The 21,901-nt window shown below is 39.7% G+C and overlaps 1 protein-coding gene across 2 annotated transcripts in view; it reads right to left on the reverse strand.

Annotated features, from left to right (window-relative positions):
- The window catches only part of ADAMTS19 (ADAM metallopeptidase with thrombospondin type 1 motif 19), a 406,770-nt gene that overhangs the window by 110,757 nt on the left and 274,112 nt on the right, over nucleotides 1–21,901 (reverse strand). For both annotated transcript variants that reach the window (XM_075600164.1, XM_075600173.1), the window contains exons 11-12: nucleotides 19,621–19,751; nucleotides 19,329–19,492 (exon numbers count right to left, since the gene is read on the reverse strand). In XM_075600164.1, coding sequence (XP_075456279.1) covers nucleotides 19,329–19,492; nucleotides 19,621–19,751 — 295 coding nt within the window. The remainder of the gene's footprint in view (nucleotides 1–19,328; nucleotides 19,493–19,620; nucleotides 19,752–21,901) is intronic.

The following is a 21,901-nucleotide window of genomic DNA, read 5'->3' on the forward strand; positions in this document are numbered from 1 at the left end:
CAGCTGAAAAGAAACAATTCTGGATAACCAAAGTGATATTTCCAATAACAAATAATGAGAAATACATTTCTAAAAACTCTTTTGAAAACAGACAATAGCCATACCAAACCATCAACTGGGAATAGATGGCATAAAACCCATTTATTTGGCAATTTTCTACATTTCATTGCCGTTTCTGCCTCATATGAACATTGAAACCACCGAAAGGGCTGCATAGCCTGAAACGCGTGGGAGAATTGTCCTGTTCTGTTTTTAGTGTTTTTTTGTTTTTTATTATGTAGTCAATAAATATTTTTTATTTTTGCATCTACCTGGTGAGTTGACTGGTGGAATATGCTGTTTTCAACCAATACTTTATTCAATTGCATTGAAATCACCGAGCCTGAACAACGTGGCATTGCACCATTGAAACCAATTAGGAAAATATTCAGGAAGGTTTTCAAAATGACAAATCACGTCAACAACAAAATGACTGCAACTTACAGTATAACTTTCAAAAGCCTAAATAGTAGTATAACCGGGAAGATTAGTACATTTTAGGAAAAAAAATGTGTGCTTAAAATAAGATACCATAAAACATGAAGAAATCCTATTTTAATATGGATTTTTCCATGAATAAACACTGAACAGATATCCATTTGTGCTGCTAATAAGATAAAATAGGTGTGACCCCCACGTAATAGCAGCTGTTTGTTTTCTAGATCTTTGAAATGGTGTTGGAGGTAGAAACCATATGAAGTGTTTAGTGAATTTGTCATCAATACATCTATTCACGGTTAGTGAGTTCTCTTCCACGATACGAAACCACGCAGAACATTTTCGGCACACAAGAAGCCTTTACATTTGCAATCCAACACAGATAGAAAATGTGTAATCTGTCAGTTAACTCAATTAAAAAATACAGGGTCTTGCCTCGGATCTCAAAAGGGAAAATATGTCAAGGGGTAGATACAAACAAAATCTGCAGTGTTGGTAACGCCAGCTAAAGATCAAGAGTCCCACCTCAATAGGTGTCAAGTAAATAGAAGACGCAAAAGTGAGCACTCATGGAATCTTCTTAGAACAATTCAAGCAGAACAGGATGACATTATGATGAGCTTGTGATATTGTTATAATACATTCCCTGCAGTGTCCAGCTTGCTTTTTCCATTTAGTTTACCAACTTAGACAGAGAAAACATAATCATTTTAGCAATAGAAATGATTAGGTTTTTACAGTATGCCGTTTTGATTCTCTCCTCTATTATTTTAATGCTTTTTTTTTTATGTATTCCAGCCTGATGCACAAGGTAATGCTATAAAGCTCAAGCTGCCATACCAACTGTCACCCAAATACTTACTATTATTTTATTTACAGAGTCTTTTCAGGATATCCTTTTCAAATGCTTTTGGTTACAGACAATATATGAGATATAGGCAAAGTTTTGTTTTGTACTCCCTTAATTCTAATCAGATGATGAGTGACGTTCACTGTATTGCAGGATTTTCCCATGTCACATTGTATCCCCCTCACTCTATGACAAATCAATTTTGTTTTTAAATGGAAAAATGGTTTATTCTCTGAATGCAAATAACAACATGGAGATCACCCACGCTAATTCCATGTCCATAACCTCCAGTTCGACTGGAAATCTGTTACTATATTGCAAACTAAGGGGGTAATTCTATTTTGTCCATAGTGGTCGATTGCACCGTGATCAGCTGAAACCCCCATTTAAAGCAGCAATAGAGACACACTTGTAATCTTATTTTTTAAATATAAATCCGTCCTCTAGTATTAAATAGTATCAGCTGCATTTTTTTTTTTAGTTTTTAATGTACACAGCATCATTTGGTTGCTATAGCAGGCTTCGGCACACCTCTTTTTAAGCCTGCCCTCTCCCTAGCAGTGCAAGAGCTTTTGCAACAAATGATCATAAACAGCTCTTGCAGTGTTCACAGCCACAATTTCTTGTCCCTAGTAATATAAGGTTATATTGTAGTTGTTGCGTTCCACTGACTACAGGATAGATTCCAAGGCAGCCCTAATGTGAGCCCAGAGAGGCTGATCTTCACCGATCGATAAAAGGGGACGCATCAAACAGCAGTTTACATAATTACTTTTCCTAAAAGGTAATCAAATGTTGCATATATTTTTAAAAAAATGCTAATTACCCCTAAAGTGAGTTCTCTATTTACACTTTTATTACCCATAGACAAATTACATGTATACTTAACATGAAATTAATGTTGCGTAATACACAGGAATGTTGGAGCAATGTTATCTACTGTATGTGTGTGCTTTATGTTTCACAATCTGGTAATGTGCCAATGGATGACACACTGAATAGACATTACAGAAATGGGAAAATTTCACTGCAAATTATTTTACTTAATTTTATAAATGATATATATATATAAAAAAAACCAACACAGAAAAAAATAAAAAATAATGTCATACTTAAATATAACAATGAAATAAATAATATATAATGTACAGTAGAGCACTGTTCTGATTCGCAGACTTACAAGGTTCCAATATACTGTAGGCAGGCCTAGCAAGGACTTAATACTTATGTATACACTTCAGTATTGCCTTGCTGTCACAGATTTCCTAACTACAACTAAAACACTGAGTTATTCCGGCATTGATTCTTTGCACATAGAAAATATAACTGCATTTCACATAGTAAGATATTTAAGATGCACCTGTACTTATTACTGCATGATAACGGCCATTCTCAAGTCTATCGCCATTTTTTAAATACCCAAAATGTTTATTTTATTTTTGTACTAATATTCAAATCTGTATATTGCTGTTCATTCCTCCTACAGTTTAGGCTGTGTGTGAGAGCACAAAAACTAAGTATTAGTTTGTACAATCCTTTGGCAAGTCTGTATTATGTTCTGCAACAGTCACAATATTATTTCATGAACATCAACTACATTTGTAAAAGTTATAACGATATGTTACTATGAGACAGCATATCATGCATTTATGCAGGTGCCAGACCTTGTAGTCTGCCAAACTCCCTGATCTGTTATTCTTCTGTGCCTTCAGGGAACTGCGTTTTTATGTGTTCCTTTGTCTACCTCTACAAAATATAGGGACACATGAAGACATTATTGCAGGTCTTTGCTCCACACTTGGATTTGCTATGACTGGCAGATATTAAACATCTTCTGTTTATTCTAAAATAGCAGATCATAAATATAGTTTATTTACATGAACTAGAACTCATGTTACGCTAAATAATTTGAAAAAAATTACAACCTTGTTCATGTGTCATTATGAAGGTTCATGCTTATACTATCAATGCTGCAATAGAAAAAGATATCGCTGCATTGCATTCCCCTCTTCCAACAAATTCACTAAAAATTAGCCTGTAGCACTTTTCTTGAGCAAGAATTCCGGGCAATTTTAAATCATCTTAAACAAGATATTGTGAAATATACCTAAAGGTTTGCTTATTTATGTTGTTTCAAAGTCTAGAAAAAGATGCTAATTTTTTTTCAAGTATAAACAATGTTTTTAAACATTTACTCTAAGGTGTGTCAAATGTAAATTAAGGGGACAGTGCATACAACATATTTAAATGAGTCACACCTCACACATCCTAAACTATTTGCATATGACCATCACTGACAAGTCCAAGGGCCCTTGTGATGAAGGGGGTAATGATGTCAGGCTCCAACAGGATCAGAACCAACAACCTCGGTTATTTAAAGAAGCAGCTCTAGCATTGAACTAAACCAGATGCTGGGAAACTCTATTGTCACAGCATTCTACTGCTCACACCTGTAGCGCCTCTACCTGGCTTCCTTTAAAAAAGCAGACCACTTCCACTTCCTGGTTGTCAGTTCCATGTGCACAAAAATGAGCACACAAGAGACACTGGGGAGATATGTGACAGTGGAGTTTCTCAGTATCTGGTTTAGTTCAGTGCTAGAGCTGCTACCCTGATTAGCAGAGGTTGTGGGTTCTGAACCTATTGGGTCTTACACTTGTACCTCCTTCATTACTAGGGCCCTTAGACTTGTCAGTATTAGTCTTATGTAAATATTTTAGGAGGTGTGGGGGTGTGGCTCATTTAAATATACTTTGCATGTATGAGTCATTTGCATAAACTGTGGTGTGCTCCTTTTTGAGTCAGATAGGTGGACTTTTGAGGGGATATATCTTCCCTGGTAAAGCAGTTGCTAGCAGTGCCTTGGTTTTATAAAATAATCCGGCTTCTTGGGCAGTAACTTTCCATCAGTAATCTAGCAGAATAAAGCTTTAATCGTGATCTATAAATATATATGTCATATGTCTAACAAATAATAATAATAATGACAACTTATATAGTGCTTTTCTCCCAATGGGACTCAAATCACTTCACAGTTGGAAAAAAAAACCTTTTAAGGTTATAAACGAGACCAAAAACAAGGTAAGATACAATACAGGATGGGACGGTACTATAGCTTTTAAATGCTGGACATGCTTTGTTTCATTAATTAAATACCTGGGTAAACAGTTAGGTGTTGAACCTATGTAGATAGATTTCCAGAGAAGTGGCCTCTCAAACTGTATGAGGCAGACTGTTCCAAAGCATGGGAGCAGCGTGGATAAAAGCTTGGACCCCAAAGGAAGTAACGGGGACTCTGGAAATGTTTACAGTCCTTTATCTGCAGATCGAAGTGAGCAAATGGGAGTGTAGGGAACTAGAAGCTCTTTCAAATAGCTGGAACCCTGCTTATGTAGTGCTTTGAATGTCAACAAGCCAATCTTGAAATAAATTCGCCATTTTACAGGCAGCCAGGGCAGACAACGGAGGACAGGTGTCATATAGCAAGAACAGGTCTGGTTACTTAACAACTTGGCTGCAGCATTCTGCATCAGCTGCAGGCGACACAGCTCTTTTTCTGGAAGACCAAGGTAGAGTGCATTGCAGTAGTCCAGGCGTGAGGTAAAAAACCCATGGACAAGCACTGTAAAATCCTCTGGGGGGGAATCAAGTGCTTAATCCTGGCTATGTTCAGTGAAGAAGGAATATTTGATCACGGCTGGCACCTGATGTTTAAGGGCTAAGTCAAATTCAAGGACAACACCAAGATTCCGCACATGAACAGAGTTTAACAGCTGTGAGTCCCCAAGCTTGAGGCCAGAGCATTGACCTAGCAGCAGTCGTGTTGTCTTTTGATGGTGAGCATCCACTACAACCGCTTATGTCTAAACAGGATTTAACCTCAACACACTGGCACTCATCCACTCTAGGAGCTTAGATAAACATCTATTAAAGACTGATAATGGGTCCTTAGTGACTGGTGCAAAGAACAAGTAGAGTTGAGTGTGATCTGCATAGCAGTGATAACCCAGGCCATGCCATATGCTTATGTCATCTATGGCAGCATATACACTGCACATGAGATAATAGATATGAAAGATTTGTTTTCTTTATGCCACTGCTGCTCATCAAATGCTGATTTCTTTAATTGAATAGCTGTTTTATCACTATTTTATGCTTTGCGTTTAATACCGTGTGGTACAATAACCATACACATTTTTAAGGAAGTAACAATTAATGTTCAGTGTTGCCCATGTTGTCACAGTTTAATAAATAGCATAGGACTAACTGTATATTGCCCTTATGCCATTCAGGAACCATAAGTACATTTTTGATAGTTTTTTTAGTGCTCACGTCTTCACTTTGAATCTGTAAGGATCCAGTTTTGCGGCCTCTTCTACACTTACTCATCCCTAAGTGCCTTGCCTCTACCAAGATGGATGAAATTTAGTAGATGCATTCCGCCCTCAAACAGTAAAGAGGATGTAATCGTCTTCAACTGTTCCTGGCCTTCAAATAGCAGCCACGCACTCCAAGCCAGTGCCTGAGTGAGGTGTTTGCTTCATGTGTTCCTGGACCCCAGCTGGCTCGCTACTATGCTTTGCCGCTGCTGAACCTTTGCATGGACTAGGACCCGTGACCATGACTACACTGCTGCACCCTGATTTAGGAAACGCAACCCCGAATACGCTGCTGCATCCCGTCCCATCATTCTGATTGGCTGGCATCCTTCCCTTTAAGTGACGTCATGTAAAAAAAAAATTTAAGTCGGAACATGGTTTGAACAGCCAATCAGGTGGCTGTTAACCATTTTGAGGCTAAATGTGACGTCAAAAGCCCTATTAAGGCTGTGACGCCTCATTTGAGCCCAAGAAGCTGACGAGACAACACATTTACCATGGGGTTTTTTGGATTGACAGATGAAGAAAGAAGATAAAGAAGATCAAGAAATGGTTACAGATGAAGATAGAAGAAGGTGATTAAAGAAAGAAAAAAGAAGATTTGGGTACCTGATCCGGATCTTCATGGCGGATGGCATCGGATGCTGTTGGAGGCCTTCAAGGTATGTGAGCTTCATGTTACCCCGGGAGTCGGAGGGCCACCGCTTCTAATGGTAAGTAATATATTCAATGTTTGTAAATGTCTCTTTTTACAGGTTTCTTCATTGGATTGTTTTTTTTTATTTTTTGGGGAGGCGCATTGACTGATAATCTATTAATCTGCACCACTTTAGGGTACAGATAAATACATTATGACAATATTTGGGGGGCATTGTGGCTTGGTATTGCTATTGGTGTTTTTAATATCAGTTTTTTTATGTGGATGTCATTGTTTGTTTTTTTCCTGCTTAATGTAATAAAATGTTTGCGATTGGTGTTCGCTTGTAGTTAATGTTGTATTATGTTAGCTAATGTGTTTCATGGTTACTTCAGAGATTGTTTGAATGTATTTCTTTGTCTTTTCATGGTTACATTCATTAATGTTGTAGTCATTCATTGGTTTGATTGGTTAGTGTTACTATTCATTTTGAGTTGGTTTGGGAATTAATTGGTTTCATTGGTTAATGGTTTAATTAATTCATTGTTGATGTTGTTACTGCTTGTATTGATTGGATTACCGGCCTACTATTTTTATTGACTTTATTTAGGTATGCTAATGCAGTGCTTAATAATGGGCAAATAATCTATTATTCATATCTGGATAATAGTAATTTTGCACATTATTGTACTGAATGTGTTAGGGCGGAGGGGGGAGGGGGGGGGTTGTGTATTGATGTTTGTTAAATCTTTTTTTAATATACATTTGATTAATAGTGTACATGAGCAGGGGGTCTCCGGTGCTGAACAGCATTGGTTTCAGGTCCGAGGACCCCCTACTTCAGGAGATACAGGCCCCCGTTATGGGGTGCCGGTATCCCCTGCACTTTCAAGCTTCCGCGTCACGTGACCGGGACATTGAAATTCTACAGGGGATACCGGCACCCCATAACGGGGCCTGTATCTCCTGAAGTAGGGGGTCCTCGGACATGAAACCAATGCTGTTCAGCTCTGGAGACCCCCTGCTCATGTACACTATTAATCAAATGTATTTATTTAGTGTACGATCGCCTGTAACAGCCTTGCATGAAGATGGCAAATCTCCATGCAAATGTTACATGCGGCTTTTTTTTCTATCGGCTAGCGTACGTGAAGTTTAAGAACGCTAGCAGGGGGAAAAAAAGCAACCCGTACGCTGTGGGTGTTTTGAGCAGGTACGTTAAAAAATGGGCTCAAGGCCTTAGTGAATCGCGTCCCCGGTCTCACTTTTTAACGGACGTGCGTTTTTTGAACATCAGAAAGCAAAGCCATTGAGATTAGTGCATAGCCCCCTAAGTTTGTTAAATTGATGATTTTGCAGGTTATTACACTTTATTGAGAACTCCCATTTATTTTTTTATCTATTTATATGCATACTGTAAGAGACGTGTTCAGAGGTACATATAATGGAGACCGATTGGGGTGAAATTATATCTTGGCTTTATTGAGCCTGTTCCTTAATGCAGCCAAAATATACAAAAACACAAAATAACAAACGCCTATCCCTCTGTAAGGGCTAACTTACTTCCCCAGTCCCTTTCTCCAAGCCTGGAGGGATAATCCCATTACCACCCTATTCCCCAAAATCTCAAGAGATACCTTAAAGCAGGTGGCCCTTCATGTCAGTCTCGGTAGGTTCCTGGGTCCCCTGTGTCCAGGAATATAAGTCTCTGGGTGTCTTGATCTCAGCAGAGCCTTTCTGCTCAAGACCTCTGTGTGCAGGCTTCCCTGCTTTCCTCTTGTCAGCACCCTTGTGTACTGAGGAAAGATCTTCTTCCTGTTTCTGGGAACAGGCTTTTTCACAGAGCTGTGATTAGTCAGGTGGAGTGGTTGATTGCAGGTGTGCAATTAACCAGCACACTGCTGGATTAGAGGCAAACCTGTTAACAGGGATAAGACCCTGTTACATACCTCCCCTGTTTGTGGGAAGCTCGGGCTTACCATGGCCAAAGCCCATCCTTCCACTCTCATTCAAAATATCTCTGTGACTTGAATGAGAGTGGATGGAGGAAGAGAACCCTCTGTCCCACTGGGATTGGAGCCCTTTCTCCAGTTTATTTGTGTCTCCTACTGAAGGTGCTTGAGATCATCACTTCTCAGTCGCTCGAGGAGAACTTTTTCCAAGTAAAGTCTTTTTACCGAATGCGCGGGCATGAGATTTCCCTTGCGTCGGGCGCTCCTCTTTTTGTAGGGAGATTGTATGGCGACAGTTGCAGAGCGTTTGAGAGTAACCCTTTCAGTTTTCCGCTCTTGAAGCTGTCCTTCTGCCCTCTTTCCACTCCATGGTGTTGCCAGTTCAGCTTCTTTGGGATTGAGTTACAATTCCACCTCCACTTCCAGAGAATGTCCCATCTTTTCAGCTTCATCCGCTAAGGATTCTTCTGGTTTTGATTCTGCACGTATACCTTTTTTTGTTGCCTGTTGGGTGGCTGAAGGTTTAGCTAGTGCTTGTTTAGGTGGTTCAGACTTTGCAACCTTGTTTTTTAGGTGAGCGGTGTTCCCAGCTCTCACTGTACCCTTTTTCCTTTGGGTTTTTGTGGCTGTGGGATACTGATGCTTGGTCAGGGTCAATACTTGTCCTTGTAGTACTGTAATCTCATCCACGAGAGATCCCTGTTTTTTGAGTGCGTCTTGCAAGTCTCTTCTCAGGGAATTTATCTGCGCACTTTGTTTTCTCTGAGTTTGTATCAGTGTCTTCTTCATATTCTGGAGCTCTGTAATTTTTGTCGTCAAGGTTGACACTGCGTCTGTTTTCTCCTTGGTGTACTGGCTCAAGGGGATGGAACAGACTCTCTGTCTCTCCAGCTCTTGCTCCAGTTTCTGGGCCTTCTCCCGCTCCCTCTCATACAGAGTCACCTGGTATCGAAGCTCCGCCTCCAACGATTCTCTGGTGACATGCAGAGTGGCTTTTAGCTCCTCATACTGCTCTGTGGGGACACACTGGGTATTCAGACGTTCCTGCAGCACTTGTAAGTTTTTAGCAGCCTGCAGATTTTCTTCCTGCAGAGTTCGCTGCTTCTCCTCGGTATTCTGGAGGTGTGTATGCAGACCTTTTGGTTGGTTCTGCAGTCGGTGCTCTGCATCAACCTTTTCACCTTCCATAAGCTTCTTTATTTTTTCCAGCTCATGGAGCTTTTCATTCTTTCCATTGATGTGGTCTGTCAACTCAGAATTTTCTTTTTCTAGTCTTAAATTTTCTCTTTTTCCAGTGTCTGTAATATTCAGGTCCTCCTTGTAGTCCGTCTTCCATTTTTGCACCTCTGCTTGGAGACTGACTATCTCCTGGCGTGAGACTTCCATCTCTAGGTTGAGGGTCTGAAGCTCCTTCTGAGAGACTTTGAGATCTATATTAAGATTGACAATATATTTTTTAGAATTGTCCAGCTCCTCAGCGAGACTGTGAAGTTCCTTTTTGGAGACTTCCAGTTTTGTGCGGCAGCTGCCGATCTCGTGGTGTGAGGCATCCAGTTCGGTGCGGAGAGTATGAACCTCTTTCTGGGATATGTCCAACTCTGTCCGGACACTGTTGACCTCCTGGTGTGAGGCATTCAGTTTTATGCAGAGAGTATGAACCTCATTCTGAGAGACTTCCTCCTCTCTATGGCACTTGCAAACCTCTTGCTGAAAGACTGTAATCTCTTTCAGTGCCTCCTCATATTTCTGCTTCAGATTAGCAATCAGTCTATCAGATTTGCTCTGTTTTTCATCCGTGGCGGTAATAGTAGCGTTTGCTGTATCTAGATCTGTCCTTAGATCCTCCAAGTCGGTCCCGGATTCAGAGTACATTGTGAGAACAGTCTTCTGTAGGTCAGCATTATCTTCCATCTCCAGTTTCAATTGTTCCCGGAGCAGATCACAGTCACGCCTGGCAATATTCAGGGCATCTTCAGGGCTGGTCAAGGGATCGTCACTCATTGGTTCCGGCTTGGCTTCCCTGGTATGGTTGGTTGAGGGTTTTTTACTACTAGCACTGGACAGACACTTCTTTGGGGTACACGACTTCTGCCTGGGGCCCTCTGGATATTCGGTCATCCGCGGGACAAATTCTCCATTTTTTCTAGGCTGCAGGGCATCTCGGACCCCCTTTTCCTCCGTGGGATCTGCAGATGTGTCTGTTCCTTCCACGGTAAGTGAAGACCCTTTTTTCTTTTTCTTTTTCCGCCTTTTTGTTTTTGACGACTCCATCCCATCAGGGATACTGGGGTCTCCGTCTTTATTTGAAACTTCAGCAGCTTCACTGTATCCGCCATGTTTTCCTTGCAGTTGCATTAGATGGCGTAAATATTCAGCGATCTACTGTTTCCGCTCTTCCTCCTGTCGATCACATTCGTCATCATAGAGAGCGGTCTTTTCGGTTCGTACCGAGTTCAGCACCCCCACCATTCTTGGGGTGTTTTGTGGGCGTGATTCGGTTCGGGTTCCCCGTAAGAGATGTCTTCCTCCTTATCGGACTGGAAGGGCCACTCTTCCGTGGGGTAGGGTTCATTACAGGAACGCCGCATCTTGTCCTCCATTTTGGGGCGACCAGGTGTATTTTTCTTCCTGACCTCAGGAGGCGCTATTGCAGCTGTTGCCACTGTTTTTGCTAGAACCCCAAATTGTGGTAGACCTACAGGTGGGCATATTTTGCTATAAGAGGTCACAGCTCTCACAGGCATCTCTTTAGTCTTTTTCTTCCCTTTGGTAAGTTTTACCATATTAGCAGTACTGTGCATGCATTCACTCTCATCGTCTGAATAAGGCCTGAAGGGACACTGCTCCGTGTGGTGGAGTTCTTTACACCAGGAACACATTTTCTTCCCCGTTTTTTCAGAGTCTGTATTTGACTTCAGCTGGGCGGCCATTTTAAATTCCCAGAATCAGTACCTTGCGTCGGTTACCGTCTGTGAAAGTTTCCCTGCTTCAGCACAGTCTTGCATCAATTTTAATACTTTTCTGTGTATACTCCATTCACAGCTGGTAGTCCTATGCAGTGTGGTAGCCTTTACTTCCAGAATCAGTACCGCTCGTGGGTCACTGTCTGTATTCACTGCTTCAGCGCAATTTTTTTTTAAAGAAAACAATAAACAAAGCCTAGCTCCTCTGGAGCGCTAACTCACTTCTTGAACCCTGACTACAACTGGAAGGCAAAGCCCCTTTTTCAACAACCATATTACACATTATTGTGATAGGCAAGTAAGGTTTACCTGCTTCATCAGTCTCTCTCTCTCTCTCTCTCTCTCTCTCTCTCTCTCTCTCTCTCTCTCTCTCTCTCTCTCTCTCTCTCTCTCTCTCTCTCTCTCTCTCTCTCTCGTTTTGTGACTTTCTTCAGTGCAGTGCAGTGTAGATTTCCTGCCTGAATGTGTATCCCTTTAATTCTGGTCTCTGCTGCATGTGATTCTTTGCTTTGTTGCTCAGGCTGTTTGCAGGAACTATATGCAGGAAAATATGCACAACATTTTTCACAGGCAGTGCAGTTTTGTTGCCTGGATGTGTTTCTTTGGTTTTGTTGCTCAGACTGTTTGCAGGAACTATGCCTATCCCTGTGTAAGGGCTAACTTACTAGTCCCTTTCTCCAAGGCTTCATGTCAGTCTCGGTAGATTCCTGGGTCCCCTGTGTCCAGGAATATAAGTCTCTGGGTGTCTTGACCTCAGCAGAGCCTTTCTGCTCAAGACCTCTGTGTGCAGGCTTCCCTGCTTTCCTCTTCTCAGCACCCTTGTGTACTGAGGAAAAATCTTCTTCCTGTTTCTGGGAACAGGCTTTTTCACAGAGCTGTGATTAGGCAGGTGGAGTGGTTGATTGTAGGTGTGCACTTAACCAGCACACTGCTGGATTAGAGGCAAGCCTGTTAACAGGGATAAGACCCTGTTACACATACACTATATCTATTTGTCATATAATGTTTGAATTTAATGATAAACGTGTTTGGGTCAAAGTTATGGGACCATGGGTCAAGGACATTTGTATTTCTAAGCTTTGTCACATTTTCACATTTTGCCTTTCTTTCTAGGGGCCAGATTCATAAAGCTCCATTAGGCTATTTGTCGTAATGTTACCTACAATTATAGTAACAATACTTCTATCCACTAGGGAGATAAATGTAACAATAACCTACAGTTAACCAGTTAAAGAGCATGTTGATAACTTTTGACGGATGTTAGGCTTACTCATAAATCAGATGCTTATGAACCGTTAGCCTAACATTGCAGATCCATGAAACTCCGGTAATGTTAGTACAGGGAAATAACATCCAGATAAATAGGTCACACCCTAAATAGCTGTTAATCTCAGCCAGACCGTGATTATCATAACATTGAAATTGTTAGAAGTGTCATACAAAGATATATATTATGAATAATATAAATGTCAGAAACACATAGAGATGCATCTGTTAAAGTGTAATTTAGTTCATGTTATAAACTGTATAATGTATTTGAGTGATTAAAGTGAATGTAGGAGAGGTATGTCAGAGTTACCATGTTATAGTACATTGTTTACTTACTAAAGTATGTTTGCACAATACGGTTACAACTTTTTTCTAACAATTATAACAAAGAGACAGAAATAGTAAAACTGAGCATGTATGGGCACACAACGTTCAATCACTGTGATTGAAAATAAACAGGAAGAAAAATATGTCACATTGAAATTTGCAGACAAAATTTCACAAAACGAAACTACTGTAAATGTATTTCTTCCTCTTCTTGGCAGTGGTCAGAGTAGGCTCACTTGGCCTCCTTCTACGTGGTCTTCGACACCTTAATGGAGCATGGGCTGCTGTCATGCATGGACATGTGACGCTGGTGGTCTCATTACTGGAAGATTATGGCTGCAGGGGGTCACTGTAGACACTGTCACAGCACTGCAGACTTTTGCTTCTTTGTCTGCCATGCCGGGTACAGCTAGTCTTGATATATCTGCAGCAAAAGGATTACTTTAGAATTATTGTAAAATGACAGTAATTTGCAAGGGATGGTGTGTTGTACACTTCAAGATTATTTATTTATTTTTATTTATTTATAAAAATGTTTTACCAGGGAGTAATACATTGAGAATTACCTCTCGTTTTCAAGTATGTCCTGGGCAGAGTTATAAAAAATACATGTTACATTAAAAGAACAGGGTTATACAGTACAGTGAATTCACAGACATTTCATGGACCGATAGAGTTGGAAAATTGAGTACAGGGGATAAAGGGATGATGAGTTTCAGATTGAAATAGAGCAGCTTTAACATCACCAAACATCAGCGAACAGCAGCAAACGGCTCACACCCTTTGGCTGCGCCAAAGGCTGTCCTCCTTTGGGGCAATGCAGTTGTACACTGAGGTGGTTGAGATTGAATCTGTTGCAGCTGTGAACAAAAAGATCTTTGTGTCCTCTTGGCTCATTAACATTACAGTGGGTGGGGCCGACGTTCCAAAAAGTACAAGCACATGTTAACCCTTAGCACGCAGGTCCTGTGCAGAGGGGAGCAGTTCTTGAGGAGCCCCAACAGGCTGTCCGCCTTTGGGGCAACACAGTTGTACACTGGTGTGTATGAGTCCATACATCTAAGTATGTCACATAAGGTATTGTGAGAACTACCAACTACATATATTTGTGACTGTCATGCAAATAATACAGTAATCTTATGTGTACAAATGAAAAAAATGAAGTGCAAATCACACTCAAAGTGAAAAATGTGCAGTGCAAAAACAGAGTGATTATATATACAAAATTACAACTATAGGGGGTAGTGCAGTAATCTTATGTGTGTCTGATCTACTGTACAAGGTTGTGTATAATGTTCCATGCATACATTAGATTGATGTGCACTGTGTATGTAGTATATGTAGTCTGTTTTTACTTACAAGGTTGCTCCACTGTGAGATCCTCTGTGTCCACCAGTGCTGGAAGGCCGACTACCTGTGAAGGTGAGATAATCTCCATCACTCTTCTCTTATATGGTGAGAGTTGTAGCTTTTGTGGCAGTCCCTCTCCTGTGCGCCTTTTCTGGGCAGCATGATGAACCAGTTTCTTTTTGCGCTTCCACCTACTGTGTCCATCTTTTCTTTAGCATGTCCACAGTCTGGACAGTATTGCCCAGGGCATTTATTTGTGTGAGGATTTGGCTCCATATACGTTTTTTCACCGCAGTGCTTATTTTGGAGCACGGTGCCCCTAAGAGTTTGGAATGGTGATCCCCCACCCGATTTGTGAGTTTCTCCAACTCCTCATAGGTAAATGATCCTGATGCTCCCTGAGCAGCAGCAGAGCTGGAAGACTTCTCAGCCATGTTCACACCTATTGGGTCAGGCTGAAAACCTTCCCTGTGTATTGTGTATTTAATTGAATTTTAACATGTAGTATTAGCTTAGTGGATACCCGTTAAACTCATGGAACATAATGTTCATTACCTATTTAGGTAACGTTATGTTATTTGCCCTAATTTAACAGAGCTATGTGGATCTAGGCCCAAGTTCTTCATACTGTAAATTTCAATTTTGTACTATAGTAGAAGAAACATGGTCAAGGTGCTGCTTTGCACTCAATTTCCCGACTGTTCACCCCGCAGACAATTGTTGTGCACACAAGCGTATTGTACTTATGCTGTTATGTATTTCACAAATCAATGATAACAAAATCACAGTTAAACATAAGGTGAATACAAAATATATTGACAGATTTTATAAATGGTAAAATAGTAACATTTAGGGGCCTAAACTAGGGATAGGGGACTTAACACTTGTTAGTGATTGATAAGTGATTTTGCATGTGTAACTATTCACAAAGCTTCGATAATGTGGCAAAATCACTCGTAAAGGACTTTTAAACGAGCGTTAGCACTCTTGCTCTTATTAGCCATGTGGTTCTCGAAAAAATGGCCGAAGTCGCATTTGTACTAGTAACTGCTATTCATAAAGCTATGAGATGCAAATCGCAGGTTAAACACTCGCTTTTTTTCCCGCCACCTAAAAGGTGGCGATAAGGGAAATTGCAGAGAAGGAAGACTACTTCATAGCCTAATAGGTATCTCCAATTGTATACATGTTCCATCAATCCTCACTCCAAATAAATTAAGGAGACCTGCCTGTGCTGAAAAATTAATATACCTAATGTACCATGGGAGATATGATAATGTCTATACAAAGTATATTTAAATAAGTCACACATGTTAAAATATATCCTAAAGACCAATCAGTTTAAAGACCCTTGTGATGAAAGTGGTACTAGTGTCAGATCTAACAGGATTAGAACCCACAAGATCTGCTATTTCTGCTATATAGCATTGAAATAAATCAGATGCTGGGAACTTCCACTGTCACATATCTCTCAGGTTTCTTATTTTTTTTCTATATGTGAAGCATGTGATAATATATAATTATACATTCTTAACTAAGCTGTCAATAGTTTGGTGCTCCGGTTATAATTCTCTAACAATCCTGATTATGTGCCTAACATAATGGCCGCCTTTCAGTTTATATCAATCCTTCAGTGTGTGTAACTCAGCAGTTACAATTTATCCTTATATTACTAAGGAACATTATCCACTGTTCGTTTGCAGCTTGTAGGGAGAATAGAGTTTGTCTTGTTTCTGTCTGCCTAGGCATGTAAGGGGTTAACCTTCTAGCGTGTAATGGGTTAAGTTTAAATGCTTACTGTTACTGTAATAATTGTGATTTTTAAACAGCTTAGTTCCTATTTTTCAGTAATTGCTTCAGTGCAGAAACTGCTTCAGCTCAGTTCCTCTTTTATAGTGACTGCCTTAGTCAAGTTCTTTATAAATGCTTACTGGTACTCAAATAGTTAATGATCCAGTGAATATGTTGTTAGTTTCAGTAGGGGAGGCCTCTCCCCCCCCCCCTCCTTTTCCTGAGATAGAGTTGTCTATCTGCGATTGCTTACTTCTAACGATCAGGCATCTCATTGGATGAAGGGGTTACCCTGGTGTGTGTGGTATCCTGAATGCTGTAACCTGTATATGAAATCCGAAGCGAAGTATTTCAATAAACAATATTTGACTAACAATTGATGTGTGTGTCCATTTGTAATCGTTGGTGATATTGACAATCGGAACAAGCATTCATATCAGTATATTTGAGCAAGTATTTCCTGTCAGTACACAGCTCAAACTGCTGGGAACATTGGCAACAAATGATCACAAACAGGAAAGTGTTGCAAAGATCTTGTACTGCTTGGGAACTGGGCTAAAACCTGCTATAGAAATAAAAGGATGTGTTAAAACTGAATAAAATGGCATTACGAGTTGAATAAAAAAAAGTCACTATTATCTAATATAACAGAACTGATTTATATAAAAAAAAATACATATACGATTTCACACGTTTTACTGCTGTAAAGGAGCTTGGGGAGGGGGCTACAGGTGTGAGTAGTAGAGCTCAAAAGTATGCTGTGAGAACAGCATATCCCAGCATGTGGGATAGTTCAATGCTAGAGCTGCTTCCTTGAATAGCAGAAGTTGTGTGTTCTAATCCTGTTGGGCCTGACTCTAGCACCCCCTTGATCACAAGGGTATTTAAACTGACTGGCCTTAAGGATATATTTTAAGATGTTTGACTCATTTAAATATACTTTATATACTGTCGATATTAGCATATGTACCGTGGCACCTCAGGTATGTTCATTTTTCAGCACAGGCATGTCTCCCTAATTTATTTGGAGGGAGGTTTAATGGGACATATATAGAACTGGAGATATCTATTAGGTTAGGCCACGGCCCCAGTACCCTCTACAGTGCACGCCTTGGCGTGCACAGTGCATTCAAGCACCGCCCTCCACCGTCCCCCACCGTCAGCCTGGTCCCAGTTATTACCTTGTCGCGCAAATTTCCCCAGCGGTGCGCGACAGGTTTTCAGTGAGACAGTGAAATTGAGCTTACAGTTTGCAATGGAGGCATAGCCATGCCCCCGCTGGCGGCTCAGCCAATGGGGGAGAACCAGCTGCATGAGGTCATGACCACGCCCCCGCAAAACCCCACCACACCCCCTCCCGTCGCAATCTCTCCCTCTCTCTCAGGACCGCAGATTGCGGTGAAGCGTTGTGCATGCGCCGTGCCACAGTGCACAGTGGGACCGCAGCCTTATGCTCCTCGTCCTTGTCCTCTATAGCAAATGCAATTTTTCTTAGTGAATACCGTTGTTACACATATTTCATAGCATAAGGTAGGAACATGCGAACACATTGCAATTAACTTATCGAAGTTTAATGAATAGGCCCCTTAGAAGGCTAAAGCTGTTTAATAACACTTTTTGCCAAAAGTACAATTAAAAATGAATGATGCTGTTCGCAGAAGATTGCAGATGGGTATAAGCCTATAAATGTCAGAGCAAGATGTGTCTGCAACCCGAAGAAATGTAAAATATTTCAGTGGTAAAGCAAAAGGCAACATTTATAGAGGCCTAATAATTAAACTGCAATACATGAACAAATTAGTTGAATATCAGTAACGGATATGGATACAGTAGCTGTGATAAGATTTCATCATATTCAAAGATAATAATCTATACCAATACAGGTGTATCTTAAAGACGCAAGCCATGGCGTTATTTCCCATGAAATTATATCCAAGGATTGAAGCAGGGAGTTAATTTCAGCTCCGGTGACCCCTTGATTTTAGGGATACGTACTTCATGAGGGGGCGAAGGTATCTCCTGCAGTTTTCTGCAGTTTAAAGCTTCATAAAAATGAAAAGAAAAATGAATAAACAAAAAAAAACAAAAAAAACACATGGATTGCCACTTTAAAATCCCAGTTGACTACATTTTTCATTAAAAAAGAGAAACAAATCTTGAAATTACCTTAATAATCACTTATACTATATGCCAGGCTTGGTAAATTCCACATAAAAATATGAATATGCAGTAAGGTGCCTTGTGGTTTAGCACCAATTGGTAATTATAGCCCAGACTGCCTTTGTCTTTGCAGTTACTTTGACTCCCAACAGGATCACATGATTATTGTTATTTAGATGGATGCAGTTTCAACTATTTTTGGCCCATACTCAGGCTGGCCTTATCCTAAGTACTGTATGCCTATGATTATTTTAATGATTACACAGGCAAGCTGCAGTACAGTAGTTATAAGGCCTGTCTGTAATGTTACACATCGGCAACATTGTAGCTTTCAATTCCAATATTCCAGGTTATCACCGTTTAATAAACAGCATAGGACTTAACTCCTTCACTGCCCTAATGACGTTCAGGGAACATGATTAGATTTGTTCTCGTTTTCTAGGGCTCACTTCTTCATTTCCGTTCTAAATGTTAATTCTTATAGCTGCACATAGTGGAGAGAACCCAATGCCAGAATGAGGTACTAAACACTGTGGGTGCAGATAAAGGATCTACAACTACAACATTTTATGTATCCTAATATATATTGCACATGTTTAAAGCATTTTGCTAAATGTAAAAATAAAAAAAATCTTTCCATATTTTCATATGGAGGGATGGAAAAATGAAACCTTGGAAATCTTTGTGCATTTTATAGAAGGCTGTACTAAAAAAACTTTTATTGCTTGTATTTAATGGGACATGTAAAATATGAAAAGTTAAATCCCTTATATTTAGCAGGGCTTAATTCCTTCCTGCTGAAATCCGATGACAAGCCTAAGCCATGTACATAACGGTAAAAAAATATTGTCCAACAATCAAACTTGGTTCAAAATACAAATTACTGTGTCAAGCTGGTTACCACACAATTCTAAGGAGAGCAAGGAAGTAATATAGTACAATAATCTATTAACATGCTATCAAGATAAGGTATAAAAGAAGCCTTTGCTTCGAAAAGAGTTTCATCTTGGTAGTTCTTTGGTGATCTGCCACCAAAATACAATATTAATAACTACTTCACTTTAATACACTGTAATTAAAATGCCTGCTGGATATTCTATACAGTGAAGCCAATGGTCACTGTATACATCTACATCATATCATACATTTTGTTGTGTGCTTTAATGTCCCTACCTTGAATAATGATTGCATGCTTATACGTCGCATAGGAAGATCGGAAGCTGAAAGCTTGACACTGCCAGTCCCTGAAGTTAGGGGCCCCAGCAGGGCATCTTGGATTTTCACAGATTCTGTACTGTATCTTGGGATCATGACAATATTTTCCTTCTGAGCTTCGGCTAGATGAGGGGCGAAAAACAAGAAAGATGCTTTTTAAAAATGAATGCAAAAAATGACACATTTTAAACAATATACTCTCAAACAGTTAATCAGTGGGGAATGTTTAATAAGAAAAATCTAACTTTACCCAAGACATTTACGATGTCTACTGCTAATTCCAGTGTTACATGTTCTGCTGCAGGTGCTCCAGTAGCTCCATTCTCCAGACAAGTTTTCAGCAGATGTCGTCTTGCTGGTACATTCTCCAACCCTACACCACTGTGCAAAAATGTACATATTCAGATCCACATGTTGCACATGCTCAACATCAGATGTTACCAAAATACTATTTTACATTCATCAGCATTGTATCAGATTAATATCTCTAATTGAACGGTATTCCCTAATGAATGAGCTACAGTAGTGTAAGGTTTACCTTACATGTTTCCACATAACTCCTACATCTAGAAACATATTGGGGTATATGTATTAAGCGTAGCAAATGGAATTTTTGGAGTTAAATTGATGTAAGTAAACCAAGAAATATATTGAGTGTGCGCAACTATGGTTTATCTTCTAACATATTTTTTGCTTTTGTGCAAAAAATGTTGTAGTCATGTATATTGAAGCAAACAAGTTTGATGCCCATGACACACAGATTTAAATGGTATGTGCTAAAAAAAAATTCTACTTGTGCCAAACTGCATCAAAATCATACGCAAGTGAATTTTGAACCTGGAGTAAATCATAAAAAGTCTGTTTATATTCTTAGTGCAGAATTAGCAGCGCTTACGGTACAGATTGATTTTTGGGGGGGACATAGCTAGATGTTTCAGTATAACTACCATAAAATATGTTAAACTTGAAATTGTTATAAAACTAATCATTAAATTAAAAAAAATACACATAATTCTGTTTTAATTTAAATTGTATCAATCAGATACATAACACGATACAATGCATCAAAAGACAATTCAGACTATGAGCTAGGTCCTCAGAGCTCCATTAAATGATTTATTGTGACGTTATCCCCATTTAAAGTCTCGATATCTGGAACGCATATTCACAAAGCGGATTAGTGTTACGATGCCCTCGTGTTAACCAGAGAAATATCGCTAACTTTTAAAGGACGACTCGCTTACTACTATGCAAATCATATGCTAATGAACTATTAGCATAACATCGAATATCCACAAACCTCCATTCATGTTAGCGCATGGAAATAATGTTGCGATAATTAGGTCACATCAAGACCGGCCACTACTCACATTCACACCATGATTATTATAGCGTTATTTCTAGGGAATCGCCGACAAGCAAAAAGGCCAAGTCTTACATGCTATCTAAATGATTGTACTGAGTATAGAACTTAACCCTTTCATTACACAGGTGTCATACAAAGATATATAAGATATGAACCTCATCAAGAGATGGATCTGATAATGTGTCATGAATTTCATGTAATAAACTATACTATATTTTTTAGTGAATAAAGTGAATGTAGGATAGGTTTGTCTGACCTAATACGGTATATAATTTTGACAGTATTAATTATCTGTATAATAATATGTCTAAATATTATACCAATAATTACAAAGAGACAGAAGTAGTGAAAAAAATGTTTATTTCCACACACTTACTTCACTGTGTGCCAACAATCAAGGGAGAAAAAATGGACAGGTCAAATAACAAGAACAATATTTACATAAAATCAGCTCCTCTTTTTGTGGAAGAACTGCCAGTCTCACTATGCTTCCTGTCACATCCAAAACTGGAGGGGACCAGTAGCTCTTGAGGTGGCTTGGGTGACTCCAGAGAGGATGGAGGAAGTGGAAGTGGAGTGGTTAAACAAACAAGAAGGATACCCGCTCTACCTAGAGTAAATAGCATTATGTGATGCGAGCAGGTGCACTAGGGAAGGCTAAGCTATAAAGAACAATACAGAGGATCTTGAAGATGCAAGTACCCCAGCAGGGGGGGACAACGACAGGAAGGTCCCAATAGCATGCACTCAATGCACACTAGGAAACTGATATGTGGGAGATAACCCTCTTTGAATGAGCATGGCTACTAAAGTAACCCAGGCTAATTCATGGAGGCCCACAAATGTTGAAGCCAGAAAACATTTCGCACAAAAATGTGTATTAGTTAATGCGTCTGTGCAATGAAAATCCCCGTCAATACAGCCAGTTTGCCAAATGGACGTTGTTTCTGTATAGCGTTAGCTTTGTTGATACCTGCTAAACTGAAGTAACTATTTAGGTAACGTCACATCAGAAGCCCACATTTTAACGCAGTTGTGTGGATCTAACCCTATAGTATATGTAACAAGTTACATAAGGACCTTCATACATTCAGTGCAAATTTGATTAAGTTTTGTACTTATTTTAAGCCAAAAATTTTGATAAAATAAACCATTTCAAAGTTGA

Source organism: Ascaphus truei, chromosome 1 (assembly GCF_040206685.1).
Source record: "Ascaphus truei isolate aAscTru1 chromosome 1, aAscTru1.hap1, whole genome shotgun sequence".
Taxonomy (NCBI): domain Eukaryota; kingdom Metazoa; phylum Chordata; class Amphibia; order Anura; family Ascaphidae; genus Ascaphus; species Ascaphus truei.